General features: G+C 37.4%; 1 protein-coding gene across 3 annotated transcripts in view; it reads right to left on the bottom strand.

The window, feature by feature from the left end:
• The window catches only part of KCNIP4 (Kv channel interacting protein 4), a 1232493-nt gene that overhangs the window by 978654 nt on the left and 233697 nt on the right, over positions 1–20142 (bottom strand). The window contains exon 1 of one of the 3 annotated variants that reach the window (XM_011935675.1): positions 1443–1860. The exons of the other annotated variants lie outside the window; for them this stretch is intronic. Coding sequence (XP_011791065.1) covers positions 1443–1530 — 88 coding nt within the window. The 5' untranslated portion in view covers positions 1531–1860. Of the gene's footprint in view, positions 1–1442; positions 1861–20142 lie in introns of those variants that run through there. 3 annotated transcript variants of the gene reach the window in all.

The raw sequence follows: 20142 nt of genomic DNA, 5'->3' as shown, positions 1-20142 counted from the left end.
CCTTACTTGAATGTTGAAAGCTAATATGCCGGTAACGTCAAAGTCATAGTGATGGGACTAAACATCTGTAATCTAAAGGTGAAGACCGCATGAGAAACACCACAGAGCTCCTAGCTGGCAAAAGTCAGATACAGACTCTCAACGATTGCTCCTTAAAGAATATCCAAAGTCACCACAATTCACATTACCTAAAGATTAAAATGTGGATATTAACAGGAAATTAACATTAGGATATTAACAATCCTCTTAATATCTATTAATATTTAATGAGGCTCTCTAAAATCATTTGATTGTCAGTTATTCTCTTAAACTGGTTTTCCCTTATTACACTAACATAATTACATATGCAGTTTTGTTAATTATCGTGAAGACTTTACTTTCTTCGGTAAAATGTTGCTCAAATTCATCTCTCAGCTTTATATCAGCACATCACCTCTTGCTCATTGTCAAATGTGACATGATATCACAAATGACACATCATCCTTACATCATCCTTACTTACTTACAGTGTGTGAGTTTCTTTACTCTTTTTTTTCTCTTCATTTAAAGAAGACAAATATAGGTCAGTATTTGAAAAATAAAGCTCACAACAGTTCTTTACGACCAGAATCAAAGTGTGGTGTTCTATTAACCAAGATTTGTCTCTCAGAAGTTTGATGGTCTGTTAAAAATATATGCATTATCAGTGTCAAGTAATTTTGGTCCCACCTGTCACTAACTTAATGTCGGCATTGCCTAGGAATTTCATGGGCAACAAAACTGTTGGTTTAGCCTCATAATTTTGGAACATTTTAAAAATATTTTCTTGCTATCAACACTTAAGATTTAAATAGAGTTTCTATTTCAATCGTGCAAATTTTTAAACATTGAAATCCACTGCAATGAAACAAATATCAAACCTCGCATGGACATTTTACTCTACAGCTGTTTACATATTTTGCTCACAATTTGCAAGGAACTCAGAGATCCAAAAGAAATATCCTTAACTCTTTCACGGCCAAGCCCTATGATCAAACACACTGGAAATAATCTGTGGATTATAATAATCAAAGAGTTCTAGAGAATTTCTAAATATCTGCAGGAAGAAAATCTGTGTGCTTTTCCAGTAAACTGCAGCAAGCAGGAAAGAAGAGAAAAACCCCTTGCACAATCATGTATTAAAAAAAAAAAATCTTTCTACTCTGCAGATACTGTTTCCTGAAATGAACCAACAACACTGCCTTGAAGACATAAAAAAAATACATCCACAGAATTCAGTTCTACCCCCAAAAGAGCTGCACTGCACACATTTTTAGAAACATAAATCTCAGCAAATACAGTTGCATTTTATTGACAACATTAAAAATAATCACAACAAAGAAATAGTGAGTCTTTCCTATTCCATTTCAACTTCATTACCATGCTCTACTAGCCTCTATTAAAAAAAAAAAAAAAGTCATTACCTGTATGAAGAGAACCTGTTAATAGTCTGAGAAGGTACTGGGCAAATTTCAATATTTCCCGTTTACACCGCTTTCTACAGCCACTCATCTTAAGCAACAAGGTATTCCTCTGAGGAGAGCCAGAAGTCTTTGCCAATAATAATAATAAAAAAAGACAGTCTCTCAGGAGAAACTTCTGTCTCAGTTTATGCACAGGCTGCCTTACAACTCCTGTGGAATTAGCTGTTAGCGCCTCAATCAGAAATTCCTTTAAAATGCTAGAGAAGCCAGATACAGCTACAACAGTAACAGGGAGGTGAGAAAACACGGCTTCTCAGTGTGGTGACCAAGTTCTTCTGTGGCAACAGATAGGCTGCCGGTTCACACTTGTAGTATCCTAGCTCTGGTTCGGCTCGGCATCCCCTCTCCAGAAGCAGTTGCAACCTCACAGACCATTCAGAGGGAGGCGTGGCCTGCGATGCCAGCTCATCAGTGAATCAGCATGTAAGCAGGTGAGAAGACAGATGACAGGTCACTGGGTCTGAAACCCTTCGGATACCAATAAAGGGAACCTGTAAGTGCACTCCAGCCTGCTGGGGAGGAATCTCAGGGCCCGAGGCTGTACAAAATGAACGATTCCCAAAAAAAGGAGGTGGGGAGAGGGAAGCATGCTGCTCAAGGTCAGACATCAGACAACTCTCTGACACGGAGTTAATCAGATTCAGGAAGGCTACATGGGGGAAAGGCTCATGTGAGAAGCTGACCCTGATTCTAAACAGACTTGACGATTTACCATCACCTGGGGACAATGCTATTTTGTCAGGGATAAATGTATTCTTCATGGGCTTAGAGGTAGAAAATAAGCTGTTTCTTAAAACTGGCTACATTTTCTGCACAGCGCACGGGCTCAGGTATTTGGAAATTAGGATACATAATTGTCTCCTTTAAAACACAGTAGCTTAGAAACCACAAATCTTAAGCCCTCTACATTGCCTCCAGGCAACAGAGCTCAAAACTAATTTGCTGTATTGTCCTAAGAGAAAGAAGTGCCTCAGTTTCTTCATATTTCAACAAGGCTAATACAACCATCTCCCTACCAATCAACTTTTTAAAAGTTAATAGCCGGAACAATGGCAAGGATTTGCAATTTTCACAAAGTACTTTCCCTTTAAGACATTGGGATAGAGGCAGTTGCTGTGGAAGCCAGAAAACTACAGGCTTGCCTTCTCTGAAAAAGTGGTTTTCCTGAATTCTTAAGTGCCTTAGGCAGTTTTTAGGATTTGTCTACACTCTTAATTTATACTCCTAGAGTTTTTTGTTTACTTTTGTTTGTTCTGTATAAACATAAATATTGTATCTGTGAGATTTAGCACAGATGGGGCCATATTTTAAATCCGAGACAGGTCTTTTGGCTTCTTTTTCTGACAGCTGCAATAATTCTAGTTGAAACTGATAATTCCCAACAATACTACTTAAGAAATGATGTTCTTCTACACCAAAGAAAGCAGCACTCCTGGACTCACAGACTGAAACACATTGAATGGAAACTCATTCTCTTCTAGAACTCTTCCCCATTCCCACCAGTCTCAGGGGTCTAACCAGGCTAACCATTTAAATGGAATAACAAGGCATGCTTTCTAGGAATTTTCAGAACTTTAATTGAAAGTATTTAAGATATAAATAGACTCATGCACAAAGATCAGCAACATGCTTTTTGAAGTTCTTTCTCCTACACATTTATCATGAGTGATGGCATCCCTAAGTTTGAAATAGACAGGAGAAATACACAATCGTAGTGCAACAGTTGGTTTAATCAGTTGAACACTCCATTTCCTTATCTCCAAAAGTGGGAATAGAATGCATATTTTATTTACTTGTTGGAGAGTAAAATAAGATGGGAACGGACAACCTTAAGCACAACACTTTTATTCATAGATCTAGCAATTATATACTGAGAACCTATTATGTTCTAGACATGGTTCTATGTGCTGGGAACACACTGGTAACTGAGAAAGGCAAAGCCTCTGTTCTCATGCAGCTTACACCTCAACAAAGAAAACATCAAGTTACCAAATAATAAGAATATATCCCACATGAGCAAGTGTTGTTGAACCAGGAGAGAACATTAAAACCAGCTGGCAAAATAGAAGGTGAGTAGGTTGAGAGGTCAGGAAAGAGATCTCTAAGAAAAGAAGTTAAGCAGGAGTTTACATTACAAGAAGGAACTGACCGTGAGATGTTTAGGGTAAAGGGCAGCTTGGGTGGAGGAAACAGCTTGTGCAAATAGCCCAAGCTGGGAATGAGCTTGGCATCCTTAAGGCAGAAGAAAGAAGGGTGTGGCTGCTGAAACATGCCGAGCCAGGAGAGACTTTGGGGAGACATTTTCATGGATAAAGTTGGGAGCTACGGTAGGCAGTATGTGAAGCCTTATAGCTGGGGTAAGGGATTCAGATTTCAGGCTCTTTGCCAGAAAGCCACTCTAGGGAATATGGGACTTGTGTGATCTGTCTGCTATGTAAAGGATGAACTGCTAGGGAGCAAGAGAGGAAAAGGAACACATGAGAGGGGGCGTCACAGCGGTCCAGGTGAGAAACAATGGTGGCATGGCCTGGAGTGGAAATACAGGTAGTCAGTTTCTGGATATAATTGAAAACAGAATCAGTATAGTTTGGTACACTGAATAGGGACATGAGGGAAAGAAAAAATTAAGGATGAATTAGTTTGGGACATGAATAACTGAATGGGTAAATTTAATGAGTTGATGACCTAGAAATGCTATGGGATTGCTGGATCATATGGTAATTCTGAGTTTTTTGAGATCCTCCATACTGTATTCTAAAATAGCTGTACTGTTATAATTTACATTCCCAATAACGGTATACCCAGGTTCCCTTTTCTGTGCGCCCTTAGGATACTTGTTACCTTTGTCTTTTGTCTAATAGCCATTCTAACAGATGTGCAGTGATAGATCAGTGTGATTTTAATTTGCATTTCACTGATGATTAGGGATGTTGACTGTTTTTCCAGGAACCTATGGGTCATTTGTATGTCATCTTTTGAGAAATGCCTGTTCAGGTCCTTTGCCCCTTTTTTAAATTGAGTTATTTGTTTTCCTGCTATTGAGCTATTTGAGTTTCTTACATATTTTGGATATTACCCCTTATCAGATGTATGGTTTGCAAGTATTTTCTCCCAATTGTGGGTTATCTTTTCACTGTGTTTTGGTTGTTGTTGTTGTTGTTTGCTGTGCAGAAGCTTTTTAGTTTGCTGCAATTTCATTTCTCTATTTTTGCTTTTGTTGCCTGTGCTTTTGGGGTCCTATATGAGAAATCATTGTCCATACCAATGTCCTGAAGCTTTTCCTCTATATTTCAATAGTACCACAGTTCCAGGTTTTACACTTAAGTATTTAACCTATTTTGAGTTAACTTTTTTGTAGATGATGTGAGATAAAGGTCCAGTTTCGTTCTACATATGGTTATCCAGTTTTCCCAACACCTTTTATTGAAGACACTGTCCTTTCCCCATGGTGTGTTCTTCGCACCTTTGTCAAAACTACTTCTGGGGATAGATATAAAAAATTGAAATTAGTATGTCAAAAAGATATCTGCATTTCCATGTTCATTTCATCATGATTCATAATAGCCAAGATATGGAAGCAATGTAAGTGTTCATCAACAAATGAATAAAAAAATGTGGTATATACACACATTGGAATAATATCCAGCCTTATACAAATTAGGAAATTCTGTAATTTGTGATAATAGGAAAGAACATCAAGGATGTTATGCTAAGTTAAATAAGCCAGGCACAGAACGACGAGTATTGTATGATCTCACCTATATGTGGAATCTAGAAAAGTTGAACCATAAGAACAAAGAGTTGAATGGTATTTACCAGAGGATGAGAGGGAAGGGCTGATGGAAAAATGAAGAATGTTAGTCAAAGGGTACAAAGTTTCAGCTAAACAGGAGGAATAAATTTTATTGATCAATTGTACAATGCGATGACCATAGCTGCTAATAACGTATATTTCAAAATTGCGAAGAGTAGATTTTAACCATTCTCACCACAGAAAGATAAGCAAGTGAGGTAATCAAATGGTTAATCATCTTGATTTAATCTTTCTGCAATAACCACATATATCAAAACATCATATTGTACCCTATAAATATATGCCAAGTATTATTTGCCAATTAAAACTTTAAAAATACAAATAAATACAAATTAATACAGTGTGTAGCCTTCTAGGGTTAAGAGAATCGACAGATCTGCTTTAGATATATTAGAATTTAGATATCTGTAATGTCCTCAAAAATTGAGATGGATGTTTCAATTCATTTAAAAATACATTTTTGTTGTTGTTCTGTTTTTTTGAGATGGAGTCTCACCCTGTCGCCCCAGCTGAGTATAGTGGCATGATCTTGGCTCACTGCAACCTCTACCTCCTGGGTTCATGAGATTCTCCTGCCTCAGCCTCCTGAGTAGCTGAGATTACAGGTGCCCGCCACCACGCCTGGCTAATTTTTATATTTTTAGTAGAGACGGGGTTTCACCATGTTGGGCAGGCTGGTCTCAAACTCCTGACCTCAGGTGATCCACCCGCCGCAGCCTCCTAAAATGCTGGGATTACAGGAGTGAATCACCACGCCCGGCCTACTAAAAATACTTTTTAAAATGAGAGCTAAAACTAGAAAACCTACAAATGTCAAAAGGATAATAGATATGTTGGTCAATGCAGGCTGCTACAGCAAAATACCATAGTCTGTGTGGCTAAAACAACAGACATTAATTTCTCACAATTCTGGAGACTGAGAAGTCCAAGATGGAGGTGCCTGAATATTCAGGTTTGGGTAAGGACCCTCTTTCTAGCTTGTAGAGTGCTGTCTTCTCTCTGCATCCTCACACAGAGGAGAGAGAGATGTGGTATCTTCCTCCTCTTACAAGGACACGAATTCTATTGTGAGCACACTATCCTCCTGACCTTATCAAAACCTAATGACCTCCAAATGTCGCACCTCCAAATACATCCAAATACAATCACATTGGGAGGTTAGGACTTTACACATAAATTTGTGAGCAGGAAAAACAAATATTCATTCCGTAAGAGAAGAATACTACAAACAACCCTACAACATATTTTTTGTGAATTAGATGAAATGGAACAATTCCTTAAAAAAATGCAAGCTAAAATAATTCAGCAAAGATTAAATAGATAATTTGAATAGCTTTATACCTGTTAAGTAAATTTAATTTACAATTTTATACAATTTTCCATTAAAATCTTCAGACCACATGGTTTCACTGGAGAATTCTACCAAACATGTAAAAAAGAATTAACACTAATTTTTCACAATCTCTTCCAGAAAATAGACAGGAGTTAATACTTCATAATTCATTTTATGAATACAGTATTGGCATGACACAAAAACTAGAGAAAGACAATATCACAAAAAAGTAAAGTACAGACAAATATTTCTTACAAGTATGAACTCCAAAATCCTTAACAAAAAATTATCAAAGATAAATTTGCAATATATAAAAAGAAATATGTATTTTAACCAGGTAGAGTTCATTCTGGGGATGGCAAGTCTGGTTCAATATTTAAAAAATCAAAGTAGTACATCATATTATCAGGCCAAAAAAAAAAAAATCATGTGATTATATTCATTGATGCAAAAAAAGCATATGACAAAATTCAAAACTCATTCATGATTTTAAAAAAATCCAAGAAATAGGAATAGAGAAACTGCTTCACTTTGATAAAGAACATCTACAAAAATCTACTAATAACATTATGATTCATGGTGAAAGGCTGAGTGCTTTCACCCAAAGATAAGGATCAAGACAAAAATGTGCTTCGATCAATGTTATTCAACATAGTGTGCTAGCCAGTACAATGAGGTAAGAAAAGAAACTTAAAGGCATACAGATTGTAAATAAATAAACAAAATCTTTCCATTTGCTGATAAGATGATTTTCTATATACAAAACCCAAGGAATCTATAAAACATAAAATTTCTAGTATAAATTAGTGTCTTTAGGAATGTCATAGGATGCTAGCTAAATATTCAATTATACTACTTGAAAAAATCTGCTGTACTAGCAATGAATATACGGGCACTAAAATTTAAAACACAATATCATTTACAATGACTCAAAAATTGAAATACTTTGGTCTGTGTCAAACAAAAAATATACAAGACTTGTGTGCTAACAATTACAAAATCTCTGATAAAAAATAAAAAGGTGATTTAAATAAAACATACTAAAGATGTCAGTTCTTTACTGCAACTGCAAGCAAAATTACCACAAGACTTTTCGAATATAGACAAGATTTTTCAAAAGTGTATGTAGATGTACAAAGGAACTAGAATAGCCAGCACAATTTTGAAAAGTAAGTCTTGAAATCAGGTAGAGCGATTTTAAGACTTACATGGCTGCAGTTCTCAAGTTTATGAGGTATGGTTAGAACAACAGATGAGCACATGGTTCAGTGGTACAGAGCAGAAAACGCAGAAATAGAGCTATACAATTATGCACACCTAATTTTGACAAAGATGCAAGAGCAGCTATTCAAGAGAGGAAAGGTAGCCTTTCAACAGTTATGCTGGAGCAAATGGATATCCATAGGCAAGAACCCAACCTTGGTGAAGATCTCACACCTTGTATAAATATTAGCTCAAAATACATCACAGGCTTAAATGTAAAATGTAAAACTGTTAAAGTTTTAGAAAAAAAAAGAAGAAAATCTTCAGAATCTAGGGCTAGGCAGAGTCCTTAGTAATGTTCATTGCTAGTAAAGCAGATTTTTCAAGTAGTATATATTCCAAAAACATGAGCCATAAAAGGAGAAATTAATAAATTAGATGGCATCAAAGTTTAATACTTTCACTCATCAGAGACCCTGTCAAGACAATGAAAAGACAACATACAGAGTGAAAGTGAAATATCTGCAAACCACTTATCTGACAAAGGATTTGTATCCAGAATATATAAAAACTTTGAATATTCAACAATAGAGAAGCACACAATCCAATTAGAACATGAGTGGAAAACATGGAGAGTCATTTCACCAAAAAGGTAAAACAGATGGCAAGTAAGCACATGAAAAGATATTTAACAGCATTAGTAATGATTGAAATGCAGACTAAAACTACAATGAGTTATTACTACGTATCTATTAGAATGGCTAAAATAAAAGGAAAAATAATGTCAAGATCAAATGTTGGCAAGGACACAGAAAAACTGGATCACTCATACATTGACAGTGAAAATGTAAAATGTTACAGTCACTCTGGAAAACAGTCTGGTGGTGTCTTAAAATTCTGAACATACATCAGCTACAAAACCCAGCAATTGTAGTCCTGAGCATTTATCCCAGAGAAATAAAAATTTATTTTCACACAAAAACCTGTACACGGATGCTTAGAGCATTTTGACTTGTCATGGTCTTAACCTGGAAACAACCTAGATGCCCTTTAATGGGTGAATGGTTACAGAAATTGTATATGTCCAAACCATGTGATACTACACAGCAATCAAACAGAATGAACTAGTGATAGACACACTTTAGATGGATCTCAAGGGAATTACATGAAGTGAAAATGCCTGTCTCAAAAGATTACATACCACATGATTCCATTCATATAACATTTTCAAAATGACAGAATTACAAAAGTGGAGAACAGATTAGTGGGTACCAAGGATTAAGCAAAGGGTAGGGGGCAGAAGGAAGTGGGTTCGCTATAAAAGCGCAACATGGCAGATCCCCGTGGTGATGGAAGTCTTCTGTATCCTTATTGTATCAGTGTTGATATCTGAGTTGTGATTTTTTTTTTTTTGTTGAGACGGAGTCTCGCTCTGTCGCCCAGGCTGGAGTGCAGTGGCCAGATCTCAGCTCACTGCAAGCTCCGCCTCCCGGGTTTACGCCATTCTCCTGCGTCAGCCTCCCGAGTAGCTGGGACTACAGGCGCCCGCCACCTCGCCCGGCTAGTTTTTTTTGTATTTTTAGTAGAGACGGGGTTTCACTATGTTAGCCAGGATGGTCTCGATCTCCTGACCTCGTGATCCGCCCGTCTCGGCCTCCCAAAGTGCTGGGATTACAGGCTTGAGCCACCGCGCCCGGCCTTTTTTTTTTTTTTTTTTTTTTTTGTTGAGACGGAGTCTCGCTCTGTCCCCCAGGCTGGAGTGCAGTGGCGCGATCTCGTCTCACTGCAAGCTCCGCCTCCCGGGTTTACGCCATTCTCCTGCCTCAACCTCCCGAGTAGCTGGGACTACAGGCGCCTGCCATCTCGCCCGGCTAGTTTTTTGTATTTTTTAGTAGAGACGGGGTTTCACCGTGTAGACCAGGATGGTCTCGATCTCCTGACCTCGTGATCCACCCATCTCGGCCTCCCTGAGTTGTGATATTTTATTATAGTTTTGTAAGACGTTGCCATTGCAGAAAACTGAGTAAATTGTACTGCATCTCTCTGTATTATTTGCTTATAATTCCATGCTAATCTACAATTAACCCCAAATAAAAATTTAATGAAAAATTTAATAAATAAAAAATTGTAAAAATACCTTTTGAGCCCCTTCTGTGTGCTACTGTTTTAGGTGCTGAATATACACGAGTGAATTCAATGGACAAAATTGGTGTCTCATGGAACTTATAATGGGAAACAGGGAAAGAAACAATAGAATAGGCAAAGGGACACTGAGCATGCTGAATGGAGGGAAGGGATGGCAGGGCATGTAAAGCAAGGTGATAACAAAAGTCCTCATGAGAAAGTGAGGATGTCTGAGTAAAATTTGAAGGTGGTGTATAAAAGAACCATGTAGATACCTGGAAAGTGCACACAGGTGCTTTCTCTGTATATGTAACTTTCTGTAGACCCTGGACAGTCACCTAATATTCTACAAATCAATCTGTTTGAAAAATCTTCTCAAAATCAGCCCTCTGTAGAAGGTTTATTTTTCACATCGAAGCCTAGACCACCAGCATGATCAATATTTTCTCTAGGGAAAGCAATTACTAATCACCAATTGTGTTGGATGTGTGCAAGGATCCCACTGCCTGTATCTACGTATTGTTGGGGAGTGTGCAGGGAAAATAATGTTTAATGCCATCCTTGGGAAAATACAAAACATAATTAGGAAGAGAACTATACAAATATCGCAGAGTATTAGAAGACAAAAATGTTCTTTTAATGATCAGATAACTTGGATTAGATATAACTACCACTAGCAGCAATATCAAGAATCAAGAGTTGCATGTTCAATAATAACAGATGTCTTTAATATTTCAGAGATGTTTGAGAAAAGCCACTGTCATTTACAAAGAAATATAAGTGAACAGCTCATAAGGGCTTAAAGGTTTTCTAGATAAAACCAGTTTTGGCACATGGTAAGGGGACTACTAAAATTCCTAGCAGTGAAGTTACAGAAAAATTTAGTTTAAATGCAAACCAGCTCATCATGTGATAAGAACAAAAGGTTCCTTGAAGAGTGATGATTCCACAAGCAACTACTGGCCACGTGAAACAAGTTACAGAAGGACATAGAAGTGTAGGCTCATTTCAAGATATATTTCTCCTAATTGCATTTTGGAGGAAATGTTTTTCAGAGCAGCTCTTTTAGAGAAGGCCAAAGTCCAAATATATGAAATCTTAAATGCACTTAGATGATCCTCATTGCTCCTTAGAATGGAAAAATAAATGTGACTGATTGATTAAGGGAAGAAGGTTGGCTTCCCTTCAAGGAATGAGGAGTGTAGTGATTCCCAAGAAGACTCTTTTCACAATGGAGTTTTCTCGCAAAGTCTGCTCCTCTCAAAACATCTTGGTGTATTCTGTGTATCTCAGTGGGAATAGACATTGTTATGCCTTTCAAATTGTCACAAGTTGCAAAATTAAACATGTGCAGCATAAAAATAGCACACCGTGGGGCTACAAAGAGAAGCAGAACAGAGCCTAGCGGCAAAGTCACAGGTTTCGAAAGTGGGTCTTGATAAAATATGAGACTCGCCATTGTCCATTAGAGAGGAACTCCCCAATGCCAGGTCCCTTATTGTTCCAGAAGCTGTTCCCCTACTTCAATGAGTAAAGAGTCTGCCACGACACTACCAACGTTTGCATCAACTTTGGTGATAGCTCTATGAATACAAAGCAAGTCAAAATCAACCCTACCGGCATGAGAAGTCCTCCTTTAGTGTGGCTAGGTCTAAATCGACCACAAATCATACGATAAACATTTTAGGTAATGCCTAAATGATGCCACTGTTGAGGCTTTCTGCCATAGTCTAATGTCACACAATGAAGACTAAACCATTGAAAGATATGAGGATTCTGTATCAGCTTGGTATTGAGTGTGACAATGTGAACAAATACTTACATATAAATAGATTCACAGAAGTATCTACTAAATACAGATTATGAGCTTTAAAAAGTAAAACAAAACATCCTGGAGAGCCGAAGAAGTGAAATTTTTTCTAGAAGATGAGATTGAACTATTCTTTGTTTGGTTGTGTTTTTAAGGAGAGCCACTGTTTGTTATTCATGAGTGTTCAGAGGTAAGGAAAAGTGTTTATGACATACGTGTAGATTCTGGACAAATAGTCCATTGGAAATGTGCACCAGGTAGATCTGAGGCTCCATTGATGAGACCCCACCCACCTGAAACTCTGTCTGAAGTCCTCATTATTGTTGTGACAGGAGATGGAAGCAGATGTGTTTAGCTGAGGGAGAGCCCTGAGTGTCAGAGACAGATGCTTACATCACACTTAAATGAAAATAAAAATATATTGGAGAGTCCTGTCCAATGGAGACACGAATGGCATCATGGGCTCAGAATTTGGTTTCTGTGTCAGCATCCAGGACTTCAAAAAAGGAAAGGTTGAGGGGTCAGTAGGGTTAGGGGAGCTGAGTTTCCAGTAATAGATTTATACCTAGATTATAAGAAAAAAGGATGAGACGTGTCGTCAAGTCCAATATTCCATAAAATTAGGCTGACATTATCCTGAAACACACACGTACACGCACACACACACAGACACAGACACAGATAATGTCAGCTAATATATATATATATACACAAAATCAACTTATGAGAAATTATCTTTTTCCCACTCTTTGGTGGACCATTTAGAATAAGGAACTGGGGTTCTAATTTCACACTGGAACATAATATCAAATTGTTTACCTTTACTCAGATGCATTTTCTCAGCTATTAAACAGTCATGCAGTCTCCTGCCTGACAAAACACATGTAGTTATAGGAAGTATTAAAATAGTATCCTACAATTATATAACCGTTTTAAAGTGTTAGTATATAAACTTTTTTTCTTTATTGAGATCCCTGGAGCTTATCCACTTAATTGTATTTACACTCCTACCCATTTTTTCTCAAAGTACAATGTTTGGCCTATTTGTATCAGAACCACCTGGAATGCCTGTTTAAAATGCAGAATTCTTGGGCCCCGCCTCCAATATATAGACAGAATTTCTGAGTATGGGGTGAAGAGTCTTACAATTCTGATATCTCCCGAGTTCTCAAAAACACAGACTTTTGATAATCAAAGTGACATAAGCCAAATACAACCTTGGAATGAGAAGTCAAAGAAAAGCCAAAGAGCAAGATGAAGATGACAAAATTATGACTATAAAGTCCCAATAACCCACCAGACATTTCTGCCTAAAGCCACCTGTAGACCACTGAGAGGCTGAGATGTGGTCTTGGTAATGCATTCCCAGCCTTCCATTTCAAAACAAATCACAAGTGAGTCAAGGAAGCCTCATTTTCAGTTATATCAAAGGCAATCAATAGGCAGCTTTAAAACAATGAGGTTGCTCATTTGGCTCGAACAAAAGTCATCAACCGCAAGCAATCCTGTGGTGTCCATTGGAACCTAATGGACTCACACAGATTTGGTAAACTTTTTACAATATTTTATATTGACTTTTTACAATATTTTGTAGATTAGCCAGTTACCTAATATTTAAAAACAATTAGGCCACATAGGTGATTTAAACTTTCGAATTCAGTATGCTATTTTCTCTCCTTCATTAATTTTTCTTCAGATTAGTATTTGTTAAATTATGTTACATATACTACTAGACTAATATAAATATGAGTAAGCTGAACTCTAACAAAAAATATTTGTGTATATTTTTTAAGGGAGAGGCACAAAACTTTCTGTCTCATTCTCTTGTGAGGTGAGATCCCCAAAAAAACAATTGTAAGTCTGGGGTAACTAAGTGAAGGACAACAGCATAATAAAAAAAGAATTAAAAAGAACAATAAATGTGCTGAACTTCCCTTAATGCCCACCCAACATATACAGATGATGAGTTGACTCAGTATATATTTATTGAGTTTCTACTTATCAGGTAGAGGTTGAGAGCTGAGTTTCAGATGATGTTAAGATACAACGTATCTTTTCACTTGAAATTGAAAAATATATTTTTCACTTGAAATTGAACTGTCTTACACTATTTCTTTGTCATAAACAGATACTAGTTTTTAAGAAAGAGAAGATGCAAATAAAATTTTTTTAAAAAGATCATCAACAAAAAATAGTCTAAATATTATTAAAAAATAAGGGTTGTATTAAAACAGAAGTATTCTTGATTTGCTCAGTAAAAAAGATTTTGTTACTAATGTAAACACCCAGAAATAGTAGAAGCAATGGTATTAGAGAATCACATAAACATATATACTCAGTGATGTCTTGTCTACACCAGGTTACAATTCTCTTTAGTGTGAATAATCCCTTTTTGGGCTAAAATGTCCAGTGATGCTTTTATAACTACACTAATGCCATAGGCCAAATGCCAAAAGAGAAGCACATATCCTAGTCCAACAGCTAATAATTACTGACATCATATAATGATAACCACCAGAGCTGCCAGCACATGCAACTTTTAGATTAAATTGGACAGGAGGGCACACATTGGCATGCCGTGCTGGAAAAACGTAGCAATAGAACAAGACATAACTGCTGTCATTCTTCCCAAATTATATATTCTTGTTTTGACTTACATAAGGCAAAATATTAGATTATATGGAAGATAAATACCTCTTTAGTACTTCATCCTACAAATCTAAATTCAATTTCGACTAGGTAAAGGCAGAGCTTGGCTCAGAAATCCTCTGTGCCTTCTGAATGTCCTTGAATGTGACCTAAGGATTCATTTCCCAACAGCAGTCTGAGGACGATCACACTCACACACTCCCCTGGAACTTGCTGCCATACCCCCTTCTCATCAGAGAAGCATGATTAAATATTCAGGACTCTGCCATCGTGGTGCATAGCAAAGTAATGCAGGGCTCTGACCTCCTCCAGGAAATTCAGTCAGGGAACAAATGCATGACAACAGGTGGTACTAACTGTGTCCTGTCACCGAAAACCACCTAATGCAGTTTTCATGTTACACACTCTCCAATACTCACTGCAGAAGATGTTGTACTAAAAGCTTTTTTAAATGCATGCTGCAAATTCATATGCAGATCCAGCCACAGCTGACCTTCGGCTCCATGTGAACTCCGTAGCCAGCATGTGCCTGGAGGGAGAGGCAGTGGAATGAGCCCTGGACTGAGTCAGACTTGTGTCTGGCTCTCTCAAGGACTAAGGTTGGGCAAGCTGCTCCGGGTTTCAATCTCCTGATATGTAAAATGAAGGTATGATATTAAATAACATCTGTTTTATGTTCCAATTCAAAAAAATCTAGAGATAGAATTCTAAATATCATTGAAATCACCAAAGAATACCCTGTAATGTGGATCTACTTCTGTTTACTCACCCTTACCCCTATTGATAAACTCCATTGTACGGCTATTTCAAACAATACTGCAATAAACAGCCCTGTACATATATCCTCACAATATAAAGCTTTATTTTTTTCCATAGGTTAATGTCATTAACTTAGAGGCATGTCTGCTACCCATGGTTAAGTAAAAAAGCAAGTTAAGAAGATATGTACAAGCGATATGTATGATCCTATGTTTATGAAATAAAGCTACATTCTCTATAGGGGTATATTTCATTTGTATAAGATTGCAACCTAAAGGAAGAGAAGAGATGCTATAAGAAAAAGGAAACAGGTTGGATGCAGTGGATCACGCCTGTAATCCCAGCTCTTTGGGAGGCTCAGGCGGGCAGATCATGAGGTCAAGAGATTGAGACCATCCGGGTCAATATGGTGAAACCCCGTCTCTACTAAAAATACAAAAATTAATTGGGCGTGGTGACACGTAACTGTAGTCCCAGCAACTCACGAGGCTGAGGCAGGAGAACTGCTTGAACCCGGGAGGTGGAGGTTGCAGTGAACTGCAGTGAGCTGAGATCACGCCACTGCACTCCAGCCTGGTGAGCGAGACTCTGTCTCAAACAAAACAAAACAAAACAAAACAGGAAAAGGAAACGGCAGCAAAATGGAAGTTCCCACAATATAGTGTTAATGTTTAGAATATAAAACTAAAATGTATAAAAATATAAAACATTTTCATATACTGCTTTGAAAAAGAAATATAGATTAATGAAAAGTGATTTCATAAGAGATAAAATACATAGGCAAATTTTAATTGGGTTCCTTCTGTTATTGTTTTTTATATCGCTTTTGCAGAAAAGTAACATACAGACAAAAAGGAAAGTAATGAACCTGTGATGTGCATTTCCCTGAGCAGTTCTGGGGCTGCGAAATACCAATAATATCTACTTATTCTCTATGGGAAAGGCACCAGGATGAGAAATTCTCCTGAACTGTATGAACTAATCTTCACAGGAAACTTTTTAAGTAGGTTTTATTATCCTTCAAAAAGGATAGGAAAACTGAGGCTGGGAAGCGTTAAGTAACTGGCCTATACTCATTGCAGCATAAGTGTCATACCTTAAATGTGTTCTATTCTTTGCCTGACCCCAAACTGGTGCTCTGAAGCATTATGGAACATCAAAACCCTCTCTGGCTTACCTACAGCCCCCAAATTCTCCATTTTCTACCATGGGAGCTATTAAAATTACACAAGATAAACCTCTATTTTAAAAGTATTCAAAACAAAACACAACACACTTGCTTAGAACAATAAATATTACAGAATGATATCATCCTTCCCATTCTAAAATATTTTTAAAGAATATGGTAACTTTATATTGGGTCCTAGATACCATACTGTATTTAGGGAATTTACCAAGATGCAGCTGGCTTTATTGTAAGTCAAGCAAAATGAACTGGCTTTCTGATAAGCTGGGCTCAGTCTACTACTATTGGTTCTATATAGTGTCTCTTCGTGTGCTAGTGAAACAGGATGGGGCAGGGGTGGGGAACCTCCTTCCCATCTTTCACTAGCCTGAGAAGTATCTTTTTAATATTTTATAATTTTGCCTTTGGCAAAGGGCTGCTTATCTCCTGGGCATTCAGGCACATTTTGAAGATTTCCCCATAGCCAATAAGCACAGAATGATTATTCTCACAGAATAATCTCACAGAAGTTCTTAGGAAATGTTGCCTCTCTTGTGTCTCCTTCTTTCTAGATAAGCTCTCCCTACACCTTTCTCCTGAGATAGCCTAGAATCTCCCTTTTTACATTGCTGCAGAAACACAGATTCATTTCCATAAACGTTTACTCCAGCACCTATAGCATAGATCAATGCTATGGACAAGTGCCGTTGTGTGGGATTTAAAAGTACATTTTCCCTTCAGAGATTAAAAAAAAAAAAAGCTAGTCAGAGCAGCAATTAGTCCAGTTGTTGTCTTCATTGCCCTCCTTTTTATTTCTAAGCATGATTCATTCAGGATATAAGATTGCATGGGCAATCATTCTAGTATTAAACACCCGGGAAAGATGAGGACCATCTTCTTCCTCCCTGTGTCTGATTCTCTTCCTGTCCCATCTTCTTTGCTTCCCCATTTCCTTCACTCTTCCCTTCCCTGTCCAGGTCCTAATGAATGCTGACTCAGACCATCTGTGTTTTCCAGGCCAGCTCTTTCACTTAATGCTCATGATTTTGGCCAAGTCATTTAAAACGTCTAAGCCTCAATTTCCTCATGGGTAAAGGAAGCTAATAATACCTACCTAACGGAACCACCCAATAAAATTCTTTTGAGAATTAAGTGGGAAAATGTATATTAAACACATTGGAGACTCTTGTCTACAGGGGATATGTCATCAATGGGAGTTGTTACTGCTGCTGTTTCTACTAGATTCCAAGTTGAGAAGAAAATCTTTCTAAAGCAAGTATCCAGTAGAGTCAGGAGGAAGCATCTAAAGTTTCTGCAAGAACCATTACACATCTTCTTGAACAGTGCTGGTATGATTATTTGGATAACAGGAGTTAGCACCATTTTAATTATTTTATAGGCAATACAGAAATATATCTGTGCTTCTCTTTAAAAAATTACTAATACATAATTGTTGTATATTTTCATGGGGTACAAGTGATATTTTGATACCTGCATAGAAAGTGTAATGATCAAGTCAGAATGTTAAGGTTGTCCATCACTTTGAGTATTTGTCATTTCTAAGTGTTCAAAATATTTTCAGTCCTCTCGTCTAGCAATTTTGAAACATACAACATATTCTTGTTCACTATAGTCACCTTACCCGGCTATTGAACATTAGAACGCATTCCTTCTGCCTCACTGTATATTTTACCCATTTACCAGCCTCTCTTCCTAAATTCTCTGCCCACACATACACACCCTCTCCAGCCTTTTTTCCCAATGTTATCTTTCTTTCATCACATAAGCACTGGCTTTTTAGTCAATGGGAAACAAATTACCAAATGATTGTATTTCACAGCACAAGCTCATGTACACCCCATGATTAGACTTCAATCACTCAAAAAATTATAAAATTGAATGAAAATGATATGAACATGTATGCGTTTTCTGACAGAAGAGTCCAGCACTCCCATTCAATTCTAAACAAATTCTAATAATCCTGAAGTGATTCTATACTGGATAGATTGTGCGTAAATACATCATCAGATTTATTTTTCCCTAGAAACCTAAAGAATAAGTTTAACATACTCCAAAAATATAGTCTAGTGCAGTGTTTTGTCACCTTTGAGATGGTAGTCCCCTTTGACAGTTTTATAAAAATTATAAACTTTCTCTCAAGATTAATAAATTGTCATCAATAATGGCTGTATTTTCAAAGGCTCCTGGTGGTAAATTCTCCCTCATAGCGGCTAGGAACATTCCATCTCTCCCTTCCTTGACATACTTACTACTTTATAATCTCCCCTGGTATTTCTCTGCTCTCTTATCTCCTTTGTTCTTTGTGGGAAGGCCACAGCAGTGAGTCCTTCTACAGTACTGGCTATTTAGGACACGGACAGAGAAAGAAAGAGACAAGGAGAAGGGGGCAAAAAGAAGATGGGACAGAAAGGTAAGAGAGTCAGACACAGGAAGGAAGGAAATAGAGACAGGAGAAGAGGAAGAAGAGGAAAGGAGAAGAGGAAGAAAGAGAGGGAGGAAGGGGGGAAATAATGGGGGAAGGAAAAGAAGGGAAGAGAGAATGGGACTTGGTAGCTTTTGGTAGGTCAAGAAGTAGGTTTACGAGAAACACCTCTTTCAAACTTCTCAGCTTGCTTCCCCATTCAACACATTTGCTCTAAGATAAAGGTGAAGTAATTGAGGACAGCCTGGCCTCCAGCTTTTAAAGTGACCTATGAATTGATATTATATAGAATGTGTTAATAATTTTCCTTTGATGTATTTTATTTTATACTACCAAGTTACTGAGTCATACTTTATTATTAACAAACTATTTCTTGGAGTATGAATGAGGGGGACAGCCGCCTCCTTAGTGAACTGAACAAAAAAATCCCTTCTACGCCAGTTTTGCTCTTTTGTCTTGATACAACATTAGATGTCTCTGACATTTGTGCTACAAGATAAATTATTTTCAACTCAGTTTAACAAATGTGAATTGGATTTCTTATAGCCTTCTTATGTCGAGCCCAAGAAATAGAAAAATTATATCTGCTCTAAAAATTGAGAGGACTGCAAATGTTAGGGGTGAGTTGCATCCATCAAAAAAAGTCCTAACTGAAAAAACTTATATTTTCTAAAAATTAATTTGCTTTCTTTCTGAAAATATCTACTGTTTCCGTGATATGGCTTTCAATCTTTTCTTTGTGCTTCTGATAACATAATTGCAAAATATTTCACTTGACTCTGCATTATTTATTCACCCATCAGTCAATCATTTATTAGGGAAGGAACTGTAAAATCAGGTTACTTTGATATGACTTCTCTGATTTCTTTAAGATCAACATTAAAGTGGAAACACCTGGGATCTAAATAACTGGTGGAAATTTGTGTACAAAATGAATTAGTATCACCACTGAAAAGCCTCTTTTATCCTAATCTGAAGTTGATGGGGAGCAGTTAAAACTAATAATAAAACAAATCAGTCTTGGTCAGCTTTGATGGTCAGACAGTTGTCTACAGAACCCCAAGTCTATTAGCAAAGTGGCTCAGTTTATGTACGGGGCCAACATAATAGTCTTTTTTTAATTTTAATTTTTGAGATAGAGTCTTGCTCTGTCTCCCAGGCTGGAGTGCAATGGCATGATCTCGGCTTCCTGCAACCTCTGCCTCCCAGGTTCAAACGATTCTTCCACCTCAGCCTCCTGAGTGGCTATGATTACAGGTGCATGCCGCCACATCTGGCTCATTTTTTGTATTTCAAGTTGAGACAGGGTTTTGCCATGTCGGCCACGCTGGTCTCAAACT

The sequence above is a fragment of the Colobus angolensis genome, unplaced genomic scaffold (genome assembly GCF_000951035.1).
Source record: "Colobus angolensis palliatus isolate OR3802 unplaced genomic scaffold, Cang.pa_1.0 Scaffold146, whole genome shotgun sequence".
Classification (NCBI taxonomy): domain Eukaryota; kingdom Metazoa; phylum Chordata; class Mammalia; order Primates; family Cercopithecidae; genus Colobus; species Colobus angolensis.
This window is presented reverse-complemented; position numbering and strand designations above follow the sequence as displayed.